We start from the raw sequence: 17,950 nt of genomic DNA on the forward strand, positions 1-17,950 counted from the left end.
ACATTATTTACTTACCTTGAAGACCAGCTGGAGACGGATAGTCATATGTTTGCCACAGTGTCAACAGGCAGAGCAAATGGAGTGGGCTGAAAGTCATGATTAGTTCAAATGAAAATAAAATGTAAAAAATAATACAAACATTTCTTCATTTTTTAATGACGTATTGCCTTTAATTAAAATGAAAAAAAGGTACAAAAGCAAACTTTTTATGCAAAAATACAGAATATACCTTGACAGTCCACAAGAATTCCAGCGCCCATATAAAGATATTAAAAGAATACCCATTGCATACGATGTCATAGTCTTTCAGTTTATATACAAAATGTCTAATTTCTCCTCATAAGCAAGCCCAACCCTTTAAACTGTGAATTGAACATGATTGGTTGAATCAGTTTAGTGTCCAAAGCCTTTTTAGCTACAGGTAAACAAAGACTTACACAGTAAGGAAAGTGCCAGAGATATAAAATATTTTAAACTCAACTTTATCCTGAACACATCTGACTGAACCACAGGCTACATTAGGCCTTTGGTATATTTCTCTTTCTATATATACACATATATATATTTACATAAGTCTAAACAATATACAAAAAACAACTTTTCCAACAACTTTTTTTTAGTTCAAAATTGCCACTGAGAAAATTTGCAGTTAAAATATATTTTTTTAAATGTTGAATATTGGTTTAAAAATGTTAACTTTTGGAATGTTAATGTTAGTTTAATTTTATTTTTCATTGATCCTTTGATTGTAAGAAACAGTTACAGTGTGATATTTTAGTAAACATTAGTTAACATGCTCATATTCTTACAGGTCTTTTAATGTTTATTTATTTTGCAAGAATTGAATTTGTGTGAGTTAAAGTGCTCCAAAAACAAGAAAACTGTTTTTCATTTGGCTTATTGAGTGATAAAAAAATATGTATTTTAAGACCAAATTGCTATGGAAGCCCGTTTCCGCCAGTTTAAAAAAAATTTAAAAATTAAAAGACTTTTTTTTTTTTTTAGGAAAAGTAAAAAAAAGAAATGTTTTAAGAAAAGTAAAAAAAAAAAAAAAAAAAGGGTTTTCTTTAAGAAAAGTAAAAAAAAAAATTTTTTTAGGAATAGTAAAAAACCTTTTTTTTAAGAAAAGTAAAACAAAAAAAATAAGTTTTTTTTTTTTTTTTAAGAAAAGTTAAAAAAAAAAAAAAAAGTTTTTTTTAGGAAAAGTAAAAAACAAAAAAAAAAAATTAGGCTTGTATGCTTCTAGCCATATAATTTTTCTTGAGAAACCATCAATGCAACCACTGATGCATATTCCATAGGGCTTCCATTTGTCATAGCCATCTATATGCCATACATAGTTTGGCCCATGACTGATATACACACGCTTGCTGTTGTGCGCACACAGTTCTATCCCCGCTACCATCCATCAGTCGCATCAATTGACACACAGTTTCTCTGTCTGTAATTATTCTGGCCCTCCAACATATTTGGTGCATCCAACTGTAGCTGTGTAGCTTGCCAAACGTTTGCAACTGATGGTCTAATAAGGCATTAAGGTCTGCAAAGCTTTGTCTCAGCCCCTTCAAACTGTAGCTGCGGCACAACACACATTGAAGCCCATTTAGACCTATCTCATAATTATGACTTAGTATCTCATAATTATGACTTAGTATCTCATAATTATGACTTAGTATCTCATTATTATGACTAAGTATGTCATAATGTCACAGCTTTTTTTTTTTTACTTTTACAACTGATGGTTTTAACAACTGATGGTTAAAAAACTGATGGTTTTTGTATCTTGCAGTGCAATGCATGATGCTAGGAAGAGCTTTGTTTGTAATTTTTTTTTTTTTTTACTTTTTAAAAAAAAATAATTTTTTTTACTTTTCCTAAAAATAATTTTTTCTTTTACTTTTCTTGAAAAAAAAAAAACTTTTTTTTTTTTTACTTTTCTTGAAAACAGTTTTTTTTTTACTTTTCCTTAAAAAAAAAATGTTTCTTTTAATTTTTAATTTTTTTTTTTAAACTGGCGGAAACGGGCTTCCATAAATAACAGACTAAACCACTTGATAATTTTTTTTTTTTTTTAACAGGGTCGTCACATCTTCATTTGTTCTAAACATTTTTTTAAATGGTTTTATGAGAAAGTTGAGGGAACACTGGCTAGCTCAGGTGTGTTTAACAGGTGTGATTACAAGTGGAGAAGAATTCTTCCCATCATGGATGAGGCAAGGGCTGAAGATGGGATACATGCTCTCGTTAAAGGTGTGGGTGAAGGTGTGAAGATGCAGACGTGCCTTCACATCATAGAAAGAAATATGGCCTCCTTCGTGATCCAGGAAGATTCCCACTTTACCGGGTTGGGACGGCAGCTGCAGAGGCAGGCGGGACGATTCCAGCGCCTTCACCTCCCCGTTTTTCAGCCACAGGCACCAGTACCCCCCCTCGGGATTCAGCTTGATCTCACCCTTGCGACGGGCCGAGGCGCTGACTACCCCGAGCGTCCAGGCGGTCTTGCGCGCCACGTCCACCTCCCAGTAGTGCCGACCGGAGCTGAGGCCTTCTCTGCCCAGGGCGAAGAGGGCGGGGCTGAAGCGCTTCGGGCCCTCCGAGTGGGAGATTTTGCGCTCTTCATACCTCACCTGGCGACCGTCTTCGGAAACAACAAGGTTCCTCTGAGCCGTGGCAGGATCCAGTATCACCTCACCTGGACGGGACAGAGCAGAGGAAGAGGCTTCATTGCTATCTATTAACATGTCGGATAAACTAAACTCCATCATCAAATAGTAATGTATCTCTTTGGTTTAGATCAAACTTGTACTTAATGATAGAGCTTGTCTCTGCTGTGGAGAAGTGGCCCCATCTTGTGGACAATTTGGAGAACTTCACTTCTTTCAGCTTTGTTTACAAATGTTCAAAAACCTTGCTCTCTTTTTAAAAGTAGTCACAACTAATGACTGCATATTAAAATCCAAGGGTCACACTCACTTGAATAGTTCTGCACCTTCCGGAGCTCTGCAAAAGAGAGAGCAATAGACAGATAGAGAGAAAGAGAGAGGGAGAGAGAACGTGTCAGCGAGTCATTCCGCTCAACAGTCAAAGTCAAAGCAGATGGCACGTGTGGGCGGTAAACAAGTAGATCTAAACTGGAGCTGTAAATGCTCCAGACATGTGCTGCTGTCACTCAGCTCTCCTCTGCTGCCTCTCTGTTGATTCCAAAAGCAAGAACTGCGGCATCAACACCATCTCCATCTGTCCCACCATCTTGTATGTGTGAATGTGTGAGAGGGGGGTTGCTTGGTGCATTGATGAGTCACATTTCTATTTCAAAGTGCTCATACAGTGGCCTACATATCCTTGTTTTGAACAGACAGTGTGGTTGCTATTTAACAAGGAAGAAAGGATTTAACTGTAACTTGACTCACACAGTTCACACAGGCAGCCCTTTGTTTTACACTGACAGAGAGGCAGCATACGCTGTTGGAACAAGTGTCCAGTCATTCCCCTGTTTACTACTCCTGACTTTAATTATGATACAACATGATATGCTGTGATAAGATACAATGCGATACCACATGATACGCTCCAATATGACACAAGACGTTACGTTCTGTATACGTCCCGCCACATAACGATGTGGTGCGATATGATAAGACATGATATGATGCACTGGACAAAAAAAAGATCTGATATGACACAAGTAGTTACGCTACAATACGTCAGGTCACGATAAGATGGGATTTGCTACAATACCTTAAGGCATGATATGATATGATACAACAGGACACACTCTGATTTTATACATTAAGTGACATTATGTCACGATAAATTACATAACGATAAGTTGCGTCACAATAATTTATGTCACTAATAGTTACGTCATGTTAAGTCACTTTAAGCTAAGTCACAATAAGTTATGTTACGCTATATTACGTCACTTTAAGTTATGTCATGATATATTGCGTTACGATAAATTACGTCACGATACGTTGCATCACCATACATTGTGTCACTATATGTTGCGTCACGACAAGTTACCTCACGATACGTTACGTCACAATATGTTTCGTCACGATACAGTAGGTTATGTCACAACAAGTTAGGTCACTTTAAGTTATGTCATGATATATTGCGTTATGATAGATTACGTCATGATTTGTTGCTTCACAATATATTGCGTCACGATATGTTGCGTCCTGACACATTACCTCGCGATATGTTACGTCTCGAAATGTTACCTCACAATACGTTAAGTCACTATATGTTACGTGACAATATGTTGCGTCACTATATAGCACGTTATGTCACGACAAGTTACGTCACGACAAGTTACGTCACGACAAGTTACGTCACGACAAGTTACGTCACAACAAGTTACGTCACGACAAGTTACGTCACGACAAGTTACGTCACGACAAGTTACGTCACGATAAATTGCGTCACAATATGTTGCGTCATGACACGTTACCTCACGATATGTTACGTCTTGAAATGTTAAGTCACTATATGTTACGTGACAATATGTTGCGTCACTATATAGCACGTTATGTCACGACAAATTACGTCACGATAAGTTACGTCACGATAAGTTACGTCACGATAAGTTACATCACGATAAGTTACATCACGATAAGTTGTCACAATATTTTACGTCACAATACGTTACATCACAATATGTTACGTCCCAATACATAACGATAAGTCACGATACGTTACTTCACGATATGTCACGTCATGATAAGATACTATGCTATGCGATATAATACATAAAAACAGGATACGATATGATACAACAGGATACACCCTGATTTGATACGTTACGTTACATTACGTTAAGTTGTTATGTCACGATACGTTACATTACGACTATTAATGGAACGACACAATGCAACGCGATACAATCCCACACAATATGATACAATACTACATGATAAAACTGGATACAATACTGAATGCTACTGTCTAGTATGATGCAGTACAACTAGATCAATATGAGAGAATACAACACGATGAGTTACAATAAAAAAGGAAACTATAAAGAGCGATGACATTACACTTTCATACATCGCTCTTGGCCTTTTTCTCGATTGCGCTTCATTGCATCATTGCGTTTCTTGTCTCTTACAGTGCAATGCATGATGCTAGGAAGAGCTTTGTTTCTTAACCATCAGTGGTTCAGTAATATCACACGAGAAAGAGAAGTTAGCTTCTTCCAGCTGCTCTCACCTTTTCCATACAGCCTCTTCAGCTCCTCCTGGAACTTTTCAACGAGGCTGGTGACAGAGGCACGGATGGTTCCCAAGTACAGGTCAGTGTTGATGCTCACCGCCGACCAATCAGCAGGCTCAGGAGAGGCTGACAGGGCCACTATGTTCTGCAGGAAATGAAAGCGTAGGGTTATACAGGGTGAGATTAAATTAAATTATAATGACGGCTCAGGGGAGATTAAGTCCTTAGAGGGAAACAAGAAAATATGTGGAGTCATATTTTATTGCTTCATACAGCTTTCGCCAATTATCTCTTAAAAAGGAAGCTGAGAAGTTATCATCGATGCACATTGTCCTGATGAGCAGATTAATCAGATTCAGAAGAGTGAGAGCTTTCGCCTGTTTGCTCTCGGTGCATTTGCATACATGCGCCTTCATTTCACACTAACTGGAGAAATCCTAAACTTCAAAGACCTCTTTCATGAGAACATCAACACTTTATCTACATAAACAGTCCGGGGTGAATACACAAGGGGGGGGAACTTCCGTGACAGCTGGCTCTGTTCAGAGACTCTTTTGATGTTGTGTCACAAATCTCACCGCAGCTACTGCTGCAACAACCACGAAGGTGCGCTGCAAAACTGGCAATTTAGACATTATTTTACTATGAAATAAAAAGATAGATATCTTTCAGAGTTACAGATGGTCCAAGCAGAGTGGGTAACTTTATTAATGGCTGCTTTTTAAAGGTAGATTTTGGTGTGTAAAACAGCAGCTAACACTGTGGTTTCTGTTAACTAATTAGCTCTCTTGCTGTGTCCTAAATGCATATCAAGTGTGTGTAGTGTTTGTAGGCTACATGCTGCAAAAATGACTAATTAAGTCTTGGTTCAAATGCCAGCATGCATTTTTAAAATGCACAGTTGGTGTGTGTCTTTTAATTAGAAATATAGCATTGGTAGTGATAAGAAAAAAAGGGAATGGAATGGGAAAATGGAAGAGTGTGAAGACAAAATGCATATTGAGGACTTAAAGCTTATTGCATCATGTCTTTGTGTAACAAAATGACAGCTGAGGACACAATAACAGTCACTGCTGAGAAAAATGACAACAACCCATAAGGACCCACGGTGACATGGGTGTCACATACACTTTAAATACCCTGAAATCTTCCTCATACAAATGTATGCTTCACTTTAACTCATTAAGTCCCTAAGTGACATATACTAAACATACTGGTGTGGTTGTCATGTGACAGTCCTGTCACTGGGACAGGGGATGTGACTTCCCAAAAATGGTGGTGTGACTTGTAAACAAAAGAGAAGGAACATTAAAATTTCATGAAAAATCTGATGTGACCTCTGTGTCATAATAACAAAACAAAGTAATAACCCACTTAATTAATTTAGCTGTTTTCATTATTTTTAATTTAAATATGTTCTGTCAAAATTGTATATATGTTATGGAAATTCAAATAAAGAGGCAAATTTGTGTAATTAAGCAAAAATATATAAAATTTTTACTTATTTTCAAATGCAGAATAAATATATAGTAAACGCCCAATTTGACATATATGTCACATTTCAGATCTTGGACATTAAAATGTAGTTTTTTTTAAAACCCATCAGAAATTTAATATATGTGGTCTTCGGTATATTTCCTATAATTTTCCTTTGAGAGGAAATGGGTCCGGGACTTTATGGGTTAAATAACAGCTGAATATGTAAAAAAAATTTGAAGGGCTGATGAGCAAAAAAAAAAAAAATTTTATTCTGAAAATAAAGTCGGAATTCTGAGGAAAAAAAGTCAAAATTCTGACTTTGGTATCAGAATTTGAAAAAAAATACACCTTTTAAAATGTTCTTTGCCCTCCAAACTATCATAACTAAAAAAATCTACTAATTGTATTTTGACACGTAAATATTTAGTTTCTCAGGAGCTTCACTTCAAACATGGCCGCCACAGGGTGTCACATAAAGCCTGTACTACCTGCAGGAAGACGACTCTGTCCTGCGTCTGTGCGAACGCGTCGAGCTCGCTGCTCCTCCTCCTCAGCTGGCTCAGCTCGTTCTCCAGACCCCGGGCCAATTCCTGAGCGTGCCGCTCGGCCTCCCGTTGCCTCGTGGCGATCTGCTCCACCAGCTCCGCCTGACTCTGCTCCACTATCCGCTGCAGCTCTGCGTACACCTGCCAGCTCTCCTCCAACTCTCTCTGAGAGCTGGCCTGCAAAAGAGGAGATTTTTATAGTGTGAGAAAAATCTGAAGGTGCTTTTAAAAGTCTGAGAAAATAGTCCTCATGATGGCGGAGTGATGTGTCCTCTTAAACTTGAATCTCAAGATGTGAAGTTTAACATTGTTATATGTGCTGTAGCTTTCTGGGTTAGCTAACTGTTAGCAGATACGACAAATTATTTATGTCACAATTGGTTAGCAAGAAACTGCTAATCATATTTAGTATTTAGCACCAATTAGTCTCTCATTAGCTCCTGATAGCTAAGTCATAGAAGCTAAAGTTAGCATTCAACAAATTCCTAACTAGCATTACTATTGGCTGGCTAACATGTTCGCAAGGATTTTCCTTTTTCCTGTTTTACCATTCAATGCCCAACGTAAGTAAAGTGAATTGTATTTAGTATGTAGTACATACTGTATGTTGTCACTAAATACTAACAGACAGCTAAGTCACTAATGCTAAGGTTAGCATTCAACCAATCCCTAGCTGGCACTACTATTAGCTAGCTAACATCTTAACTAGAAATTTCCCATTTTGTTATGTACTGTGCTAATGCTACAACACGTTTTAGCTAGGAAGCTCTTGAATAGAAATGTTAAACGTTTTTTAATGGAGACTAATGAGATAACTTAAGTGTTATATTTTGAAAATTGTCTGTATAACATTTGTTTTTTCACTATTAAAGGATTATCTTAGTGATTTCTTTTTGACTCAGAGACATTGAAATGATTTTTGTGTAACATGTTAGCTAGCTAACTAAGAATTGGTTGAATTAGCTTTTGTGACTTTGCTATCAGCAGCTAATGAGTGACTATAAATTATTAATCTACCTTCAGATTTTCAGAATACACTCCCAGTTTATAGAGTGACATGAGAATAACTTGTCTGACTCATAATGATTATTTGACTTGCTAACCTGAGGTCCAAAAATAACAGAATAGCGCAATTGGAAAATGGCCAACATGTGAATTTGGTGAATTAAATGTAAACTACTGTTTGCTTTCATTTAACTACATATAGTAGTGTTCTAATATAGCTTAAAATTGATGTCCAGACAACAGATTAAAGACTGTTTTGTTTGCACTTTGAAATATATTTGAAGGAAAACTACAATTAAAAAAAAAAGTTGTGGTCTTTTCCAACTCTGAATCCAAGCAGTGATGCTGCTGTGAGTCCCTCCTAGCTGCATTCAGAGCAGGAGGCGTTCATACCTCAGCATCAAGACTGCAAATGTATCACACGTGTACGAAGACACCGCTGGCTGATCCCGCCTGCTGTCTCTTTTTGGTCCATTTAGATCGTTAATGTAGATTTTATACAATAAAAATGTAGAAAATGTTATGGTTGAAAAATGTAATGTTTTACTTTAATTTGTTGTAGGCTCCTAAGTGTAGTTATAAACATATTTAGGGTGTTTTTTAACCTCTTTTTGTCTCTCCTTTAACTTTACACGTCTCTCTTATAGCGTCCATCACAATTTCTAGTATGCAAATTAAGTGATGATGTCATTTAGCGACTTCAAGGACAGCCAATAGCTACTTTCCTCACTGAGGAGTTAGCAACACTGCTCAGTGTGACGGTCATTAACCTGCCTCACCATTATTTTAACCATCTGTTGTCGGCATCGTTCCAAATCTGTCTCTCTTAATTGCTCTTGGTTACAGGCTTAGGTCTAAATAATAACAATAATAGTTCCTTATTAAACTCTGTTGTTTCAGTCATCACAGCTCTGTTTGTTTTGCTCTCTGAGGGTCTAACAGGTTGTCCTACTGGCTGCCACTTGTCCAACCAGACAAACAGGTTCCCCTACAGTACAGTGAATGAAACTAACACATAATTACCCTTACATAGACCCTGCATGGGTTTTAGGGTTTCTATACTCTTGCTGTTTTCTTCTGTCACTCCAGTTCTTAGATCCCTACACTGGCTTCCTGTCTGTCAGAGAATAGACTTTAAAATCCTGCTGATGGTTTATAAAGCACTGAATGGTTTAGGCCCAAAATACATTGCTGATCTGCTGCTACTTTATGAACCACCTCGACCTCTGAGGTCATCAGGTACTGGTCTGCTTTCAGTCCCAAGAGTCAGAACGAAACATGGTGAAGCAGCATTTAGTCATGCACCACATATCTGGAACACACCCCCTGAAAGCTGTAGGTCTGCTCCAACTTTCACCTCTTTCTTATTTGCCACTGCCTTCCTATCTTAGATTATTTTAACCCACTTTAAATTAAAATTTTAATGTAATTTTTAATATATTTCTAATTTTCCTTTTCCTTTCTGTTTTATCACATTTGTCATTTTAATTGTATTCTTTTATGCTTGTCTGAATGTCTCCAATGCTTTTAATGTTTTAATGTAAAGCACATTGAGTTGCCCTCGTGTATGAAATGCGCTATACAAATAAAGCTGCCTTGCCTTTAAAAAAAAAAAAAAAAAAAAAAATTCCAGAAAAAAAAAATCATCATTTGAAAAAGAGGTTGATTTTGTTCATTTATGCGTGATTCTTCAACAGCATCCAGTCAGTCACTGTCTTTATATGGAGTCGTGTGTTTGTACAGTACACACACACACACACACACACACACACACACACTGACATCCTGATATTCAACCCTGTGGTAACTGGATCTGTGTTGTTTTTAGAATAGTAGATAAAAATGTCAGCGAGCAGGAAACCAGATGCGGCTCTGAATCCTGGGAAAGTAAGAAATGTATTCAGTGTCTTCGGTTAAAAATGATCATTCAACGTTCAAAACCTCCTCTACATTTCAGTCATTGTTTCATTTCATCCTTGAGTGTTTTGTACTGTAAAAACAAAACAGGGTGTGGGACTGTAGAGGTAAATGTTTTAACACTGGTCCCACTGGTTTGACAGCCTCAGACAAGCTTTTATGTCTGTATGTATACGTAAGAGACAAACAAACCAGCCGCCCTCTGCACTTACACCGAGCATGCAAGGTATGAGAACATTGTAGGTAATGTTCTGTCTACACCCTGTCTCTAAAGGTGTCCAAAGTTTTCAAGCAGTAGTAAATCTTTATATGGTACTCTAACAACAAAGATCTAATCCCTGTGTCTCCCGCCATAGTGCCATCAAGCAAAGGTCTGCTTGCCTGGATCAGTGTTGCTGCTCGGAGTGCAAATAAAGCTTCAGAGCTTCAGCACATAAAGAGAGCGACGTCAGAGGAAACTTTGCAAATATTTAACTTGCAGATCGTGAGCAGAAGATCAACACACTGCTGGAGCAGCACTGACTTTTAAACTTGTGACTTACCTTACAGGTTTAAAAATCAGTTTTAACATTTAACACTCAGGATTTTAACATTTTTCAAGTGTAACTTACCCTAACCCATCCCATTGGATATCATAATCAGGGTTGATTTTAGCAGCTATTTTAGATTTAGTCTTTAGATGAAAATGGCTGTTAGTTTTAGTCACATTTGAGTCTTTGATTTTCAATAAGATATTTGTATCAGGGTCATACCAAGTGTTAAAATCATCAATATTTCACTCTTTGAAAACTTTTGCTTGTGTAACATCTTAAGTTAAATAATTGAGCATGCCCCTGCTAAAAAGTCAAAAGACAACATTCTTGCTAGAGGTGTGAAAAAATATTGATACAGCAATATATCGCAATACTTTGATCTCAGATATAATATCAATATTTCAACTCTTAATATATATTTTTTTGTAAAAATTTAAATTCATATTTTAGCCGAGTTAGAACTAAAATACGACTTCAGTATTTCAAAAACAATAAAGAGGAAAAGTTGTTTTCAATCAAATAGTTTTGACTTAATTTGTCCTTTCAATTTTGAGTGATATTGTGTGATTCACATTTACACCAGCTTTATTTTTGTCTTAGTTAACTGTGTAGAATATCCCAATATATCCCAATATATCCCAATATTGTGATATCGTGATATATCGTGATACTATCATATGGTGACCCAAGTATCATGAGGTTCTTGCCAATACTCACCCCTAATTCTTGCTGTGACCACTATGATAGTATTTTAATTATCTTCATTCAAATAAAAATGCCATGAACACAAAATACAGGGAAACCAAGCGGCAACTTCCGGTCTCAAAATATGAAGCCTATGCTGAAGTGCTAAAAACTGCAGTTCATCGAGCGACCACTAGAGGCTGGCTGCAGAAACACTGGAAACCACATACACACCCATTCTAAAAAGACGATCTATACAGCAATAATAAACACGTTTACAGCCTGGTTCAAAAAACGGTTTATGTCTGCATAGCTATTTTTTCTTTTGGCACACACTGAACAGGGGGTGAATATTTTTATTACGTTATTTTTTAAGACATTGAACTTATGAGTTTTGCTCAAATAAGGACATGGCTGACTTGATTGACAGGTGGGCACCCTGTAGCTGTTAGCAAAAAGGCTAAAGGCCCGCCTCTTTACCTCACACTAGTTTGACCAAAGTTTGGTTGAGTTCAACATTTCCAATATGGCTGCCGCCAACAATTGGCTTCGAAACAGATGGGTGACATCACGGATACTACGTCCATTTATTATACAGTCTATGATGGAGACATGAGGAGAAGGGACGAAAAAGACCATATGGAACTGCTTCTTTCAGGTTGTCCCACAGCTTTGTTAAAGCCTTGATTTTGATTGGTTGATTATACATAGCAAAAGTCTGCTATTTCTCAATAACAGACCTTTGCTTGGGATGCAGCTCTAATCTAATTTTCTGGAGTGTATTTATGTCAGGTTGTAATCGCATTAATCACTGTTACTTCCAGTAGACTTGTCTTCGTCATGAAAAAATTGGTCGTGAACGAACATTTATCGTCATATCACGTTAACGAAATTACCACTGATCATAATAATTTATATCATGTTTCATCTTTGGTTGACTCACCTTGATCACCTTGATGGATTGTTTGATTTCCTCCAGCTTCTTGGCTCTCTCCTTGATCAAATGTTTGACCTCTGACCTCTTCTTTCCAAGATTACTCTGCAACAAGAAAAGCACGAATCTGGCTTTCTTCAATCTGCATTGGTATACGTTATAAATTCAAAGCTAGCATGAAAGTCCTAGCTGCTGTCAGTGAGGCCTTCATGAGAGTGCAATGCCGTCTTGTAAGGCCGATCATTAAATATGTTGTAATGACTGCGTTTGTTTTTCCTCCTCACCATTTTCTTCTTCCACTCGTGCTCGGCCGGTACGATCTCGTGGGATTTGTGCGTGGCTTCAGCGCAGGCCGTGCAGATGCAGACGTGGTCCGTGCGGCAGTACACCTCCAGGAGACGCTCGTGTTTTTTGCAGATCTTGTCCTCCAGGTGGAAAGTTGGTTCGATGAGACGATGAGAAATCAGAGACTTCGACTGGAAACAAAAAGGGAGGGATGAGGAGAGGGGGCAAACGTAAGAATAACAACCACAGGGCTGTGAGTCAGTGGCTGTGGGTGAATTTACGAAGCAGCAGGCAGTTTGAAGTGGAGAGCTTTGAGGCTGTAAACTGCATCAGTGTTCAAGAAATGTTGCATGTTCAGCATCGCTTTGATAAAAATGATGAAAGGAAGAAATGCATGATGGAGTCGGTGATGAGAGTGACGAGTCAGCAGGAATTCAGACCTGCCCAAAGGTATATATATATTTGATGTTGCAATCATGCATACATCAGTCTCAGCAGATGTGTGTCTAACATGAGTCTGGTCCTGCTGGAGGTTTCTGCCTGTTAAAGGAAGTTTGTCCTTGCCACTGTAACTTGCTAAATGCTGCAAAGTGCTCTGCTCATGGTGGATTAAGATGAGATCAGACTGAGTCTTATCCTGTCTTGATGTTGGGTCTTTGTTAATAATAGAACATAGAGTATGGTCTAGACCTGCTCTGTTTGTAAAAGCGTCTTGAGGTAACATTTGTTGTGATTTGGCACTATACAAATAAAGATTGATTGATTGGCACAGTCAATCATGCAGGATATGATATCTGAAGTCATGTTGGGGATTGGAATCCTATCTCGCCCTTCTTTCTGCCTATCACTTTAACTCTTCCTGTCCCCTTCTGGAGTCCCTGAGCTCCCTTGTCTCGTAGGTTTCCTCTGGATCTCTGCCGTAGACTTCCTGCTGCTACAACTACTACTATCTGTCTCACCACTGTCATCTCTCTCTCTCTTTTCATCTCCTCTATCCCTCTCTCCAACCCCAACACGGTCTCAGCAGATGTGTGTCTAACATGAGTCTGGTCCTTCTGGAGGTTTCTGCCTGTTAAAGGAAGTTTGTCCTTGCCACTGTAACTTGCTAAATTCTGCAAAGTGCTCTGCTCATGGTGGATTAAGATGATATCAGACTGAATCCTGTCTGTAATAGGGGACTGGATCTTATCCTGTCTTGATGTTGGGTCTTTGTTAATAATATATTGTTATATATCATATAATTTGGCGCTATATAAATAAAAATTGTTTGATTGATATTCTGCAATAAGTCAGATGCTTTTAAAGCCTTTTGATTCTGCTCTGAATGACTGGTTCTCCAATTTATTTTCTGTTTCTGTTCATGTGAAATCAATCAAGAATCATGTTGATGTTGCAGAAATGATCAAATCTTGACTTGTTAAAGCTTTGTAAGAGGATATGCAGAGTATAAACTGTATTTGATGTTGCCATTGTGTGCTAAAAAAGAGGTTTAACTTACATTGAAGCTCAAAATAATGATACAAAAATAATTGGAGGCAAAATAAAATGCCTAAAAACACATGAGAAAGTCTCTTCACCTCATAATAACCTTTATAAATGTGAGCTGACCTTCTTGTGATGTCTGAGATGAGCCTCACAGAAAGAACCCGGGCAGTTCACGCAGGACTTGTGCGCCTTCAACTTCCTCCCAATGCAGGCGTCACAGGGGACCTCCCCAGCCTGGGCAAACTCCCCAGTGTCAATCCCATGGGAGCCTGCATGGCCTGAATTTGAGCTCAAACTCAATGTGGATCCTTTTAAGGCAGCCCCAGTTCCTCCAACTCCCCCAGCTCCCCCAGCTCCTCCAACTCCTCCAGCTCCCCCGGCCGTCATCAGCCCCTGGAACTGGGTGGAGATTTCCGCCAGGACCCTGTTGACGCTCATCTCGGGCCTCTTGCTGTAGCTCTTCTTGCACATGGGGCACAGGAACTTCTTGCTGTGGTTCCAGTAGCCCTGCAGGCAGGCCTTGCAGAAGCTGTGGCCGCAGGGGGTGGAGACTGGCTCCACGAACACTTCCAGACAGATGGAGCAGCTGAACTGGTCCTCGGAGAGGAGGCGGCCTCCTGGAGAGCTGAAGCCTGGAAGAAAAAGAGACGTGATATAGTTAGAGTGATACATTTTTAGAATCTTTCCTGATGAGCAAAGTGCTCCACATGTACGAAAACTTAGATATAGATGTCTGCTGGATTTATTTGGCCTCAAAGAAGTCTCACCGACCTTTAGAGGGAGTCTTTTTCCAGCTGAGGTCATGAATAAGTCTTTTACTAAAGTGTGAATTGATGTGAAACTACCCGAGAACAGGGGTCTGTCCAGAATTTTCCAACTGGGGTTGCCTAACTGTGCTACTTACTCATTTTTCTTTTTAATTTGGAAAGAAACAACAAAGTCTACATGTAAGATTTCATCCTTTATTCTCCAATGACTCAAAAATAAGATCTTTAAAGTCACATTAAAAATCAAACGAGGGGCGCTGGTGGCCTAGCGGTCGAAGCGCCCCACATAGAGAGGCTTTAGTCCTTGTTGCAGATGTTGCCGGTTCCAGTCCCGGCAGCAACCATATACTGCATGTCTACCCCCATTCTCTACTCCCCATGTTTCCTGTCTCTCTTCAGCTGTCCTATCATAAATGCAAAAAGTCCAAAAACATAAATACAAAAATAAAAAATAAAAAAACGAAACAAACAAAAAGAAATTGGACTACATTTAAATAATAATAATAATAATAATAATAATAATAATAATAATAATAATGGTTATTTTTATATCACTTTTCAAAACAGGGTTAAAAATGCTTTAAAAATAAGAAAGAAACTAAAAGACAATAAAAGAGAAATAAAAGGAAATAAAACCATTTTTGACAAATAAAAACAACAAAAGATAAAAGATTAAAACAATCAAAAATCTGAAATATAAAATACAAAATTCTAAAATTATAAAGACATAAATCACAATGATAAATGCTTTAATATTGTCCAATAAGTTGTTTTGAGCAGTCTGAACTAAGTAGCCTATCATAGATTAAGTGGTAGCAATAAAATCCAGGCTGGCCAAGAAGATATTCTGGGTTTGTGCCACCTGAGGCAAATCTTAGAGACACCCCTGCCTGTGTGTGTTTTATCAACTGATATATGTTTGTAGTTTGTTGAGTAACAGTCGCACATTATGTCAGACTCTCTGTGCTGTTTTTGGACGAACACCAACCCCTCAAGCTGAACTAAAAACGGTGTCATTGTGTCACTTAAAAATCAACACACCCTCAAAATAACATTCCATTTCAAGATTATCTAATGACGTACTTGATAACTCAAAGAAAGCCTACTTTGGTGATCCTTAAAGGGACAGAGCAGAATTTAGCAGAGCAGACGTGGTAGAAATGGAATGTAATATATGTTTAAATGAGTGTTAAATCACCTGATTATGACAATCTGTTTGTTTTTGTTAACTTAGAATGAGACTAAGAGAGGGTCTCCTTCCATAGAGGCTGCCATCATGCGCCGCCATGTTTCTACAGCAGCACAGGATGGACAAACTTAGTAACATGCATGTTTTTGAGTTATTGAGTGGCCTTGCAAAATGCATGATTTGGAAGTCAAAGAAGAAGTATTAAAAGATGTTTCTGAAAAAATGTGACAAGTTTTTTGTCCTCAAAGGCCACCGTCGCTCCTCCCACATGAGGGGTGAGCAAGGGAGCGTTTCAATATTACTCAAAAACATGTATGTTACTACGTTATTGAATGAGCGTGCAAAATGTATCGTTTTGAAGTCAAAGAAGAAGTGTTTAAAGACGTTTTTGATCGTAAAAATGTGACAAGCTTTTTGTCCTCAAAGGCCACCGTCCCTTCTCTCACATCAGGGGTGAACAAGGGAGCATTTCAATATCTGATGGCAAGAAATGGCTAAAGATTCCCCTCTCTGGGCACTGTACCTTTAAGTAGAATATAAATGTTTTCTCTCTCTCTCTTATTGAACATGCTACACACACACATACACAATGAGGCCAGAAATACACACACAATGAGGCCAGAAATACACACACATGCACAAACAGGACCCTGTGAGCATGCATTAATGCAGCGATATCAACATGATGAGGAGGAGGAGGAGGAGGAGGAGGAGGAGGCTGTTCAAGAATAAGCGCTGAGTGAGTTCACAGGGGGACAAACTCTTTTACACATGATATCATGTAGAGATCATTAACAGTGAGAAATTGACTAAGGTTGAGTTGACTTATGTACTGCATGCCCTTAGTCTTGACTGCAGGGTCAAAGGTCAGTGTGTGCACTCTTACATTAGATCATAAAGAGAGAGAAAACTGTAAAATCTACATGTTTGTCTTGAATATAAAAGACAGTTTTTCTTTATTTTGATGTCCTCTCTTTGGGAAAACATTAAAAATATGTCTTCAAAAATGACACACTGACAGAGCCGCTGTTTCCACGTCTTTGTGTTCTGATTTTCAGCACCAGAGAACACAAAGCCTCTCTTCACACAACCAGGAAGTGTGTGAGAGATCATCTGAGGAATGCAGAAACTCCAGACCGTCCACCTCGCAGCTCCTGCTTCAGGTTTTAAAGCAAACAATAACTCCCTCTGAGGTAACACTTTCCTATTTATGACGGATGGTATTTTTTAATCACAGGCTGCAGCAGCTTGTTGTAAGTTTGACGCCAATGAACCAGATTTTTTTAAACCATTATTTGTACTTTTTATGGTTTAGCGTCACATGATCTCACTGTATTGTGTATTTTAAGGGATTTGTTCATGTAACATGCAAAACAAGATTTGAATGTTTGAACCAGAGGTGTGTTAATTCAGCTCCATGAATCAGCAAAGTTAGCATGAGCAGATTTAAAAGTATCCACTTTTTTGTTGTTTTTTTAAGCTGTCTGAGAAAACATGTGCTCAAGTGTAAGATTTAAAAAATACATGACAAGGAAAAAGTTTTCTACACATCCAAAACTTCAATTTGTAGCTCCTGTTTTTAAAGAACCAAACTAAAGACTCACTAAACTTCCAAAGAGAGGATAGTTAAAGAAAGAAAAGTGTGAAATAAAGCTAAACTTACTCTGCATGTTTCCTCTGACGTGGAGTGGTGCAGTCCTTCACTTTGTGTACTTTGTTATGAACCACACACCGACAGGTGTTCAACTCTTCCTGAAACCTGAAGAGGCTCCTCCCACTCTGAGTGTGACACACCCAGAGCTCTGCACACACCCTCCTCCTGGTTTCACATTCAGACCTCTGTGTGAAACTCTTCACTTAAAGACATGTTGTGTTTACACGTTTGAAAAGGACTGTGATATCAGTGAGATTGA

General features: G+C 38.3%; 1 protein-coding gene across 1 annotated transcript; it reads right to left on the bottom strand.

The window, feature by feature from the left end:
• Positions 1-1,995: 1,995 nt before the first annotated feature.
• On the bottom strand, positions 1,996-17,756 carry LOC117807486 (nuclear factor 7, ovary-like). The gene is made up of 8 exons (XM_034676799.1): positions 17,701-17,756; positions 14,205-14,713; positions 12,596-12,787; positions 12,321-12,416; positions 7,182-7,415; positions 5,212-5,359; positions 2,974-3,000; positions 1,996-2,692 (listed from the first exon to the last, which is right to left on the bottom strand). Exons 1-8 carry the CDS (start codon positions 17,705-17,707, stop codon positions 2,154-2,156), a joined length of 1,752 nt encoding a protein of 583 aa, XP_034532690.1. The 5' UTR covers positions 17,708-17,756; the 3' UTR covers positions 1,996-2,153.
• Positions 17,757-17,950: the final 194 nt, after the last annotated feature.

The sequence above is a fragment of the Notolabrus celidotus genome, chromosome 23 (genome assembly GCF_009762535.1).
Source record: "Notolabrus celidotus isolate fNotCel1 chromosome 23, fNotCel1.pri, whole genome shotgun sequence".
In the NCBI taxonomy this organism is placed as follows: domain Eukaryota; kingdom Metazoa; phylum Chordata; class Actinopteri; order Labriformes; family Labridae; genus Notolabrus; species Notolabrus celidotus.

Coding starts and splice junctions, on each gene's coding strand:
- LOC117807486 (XM_034676799.1), bottom strand. Junction 5,360..7,181: donor ACAGAGTCGTCTTCCTGCAG/GTAGTACAGGCT, acceptor CATTTCCTGCAG/AACATAGTGGCCCTGTCAGC. Junction 3,001..5,211: donor GAAGAGGCTGTATGGAAAAG/GTGAGAGCAGCT, acceptor TCTCTTTTGCAG/AGCTCCGGAAGGTGCAGAAC.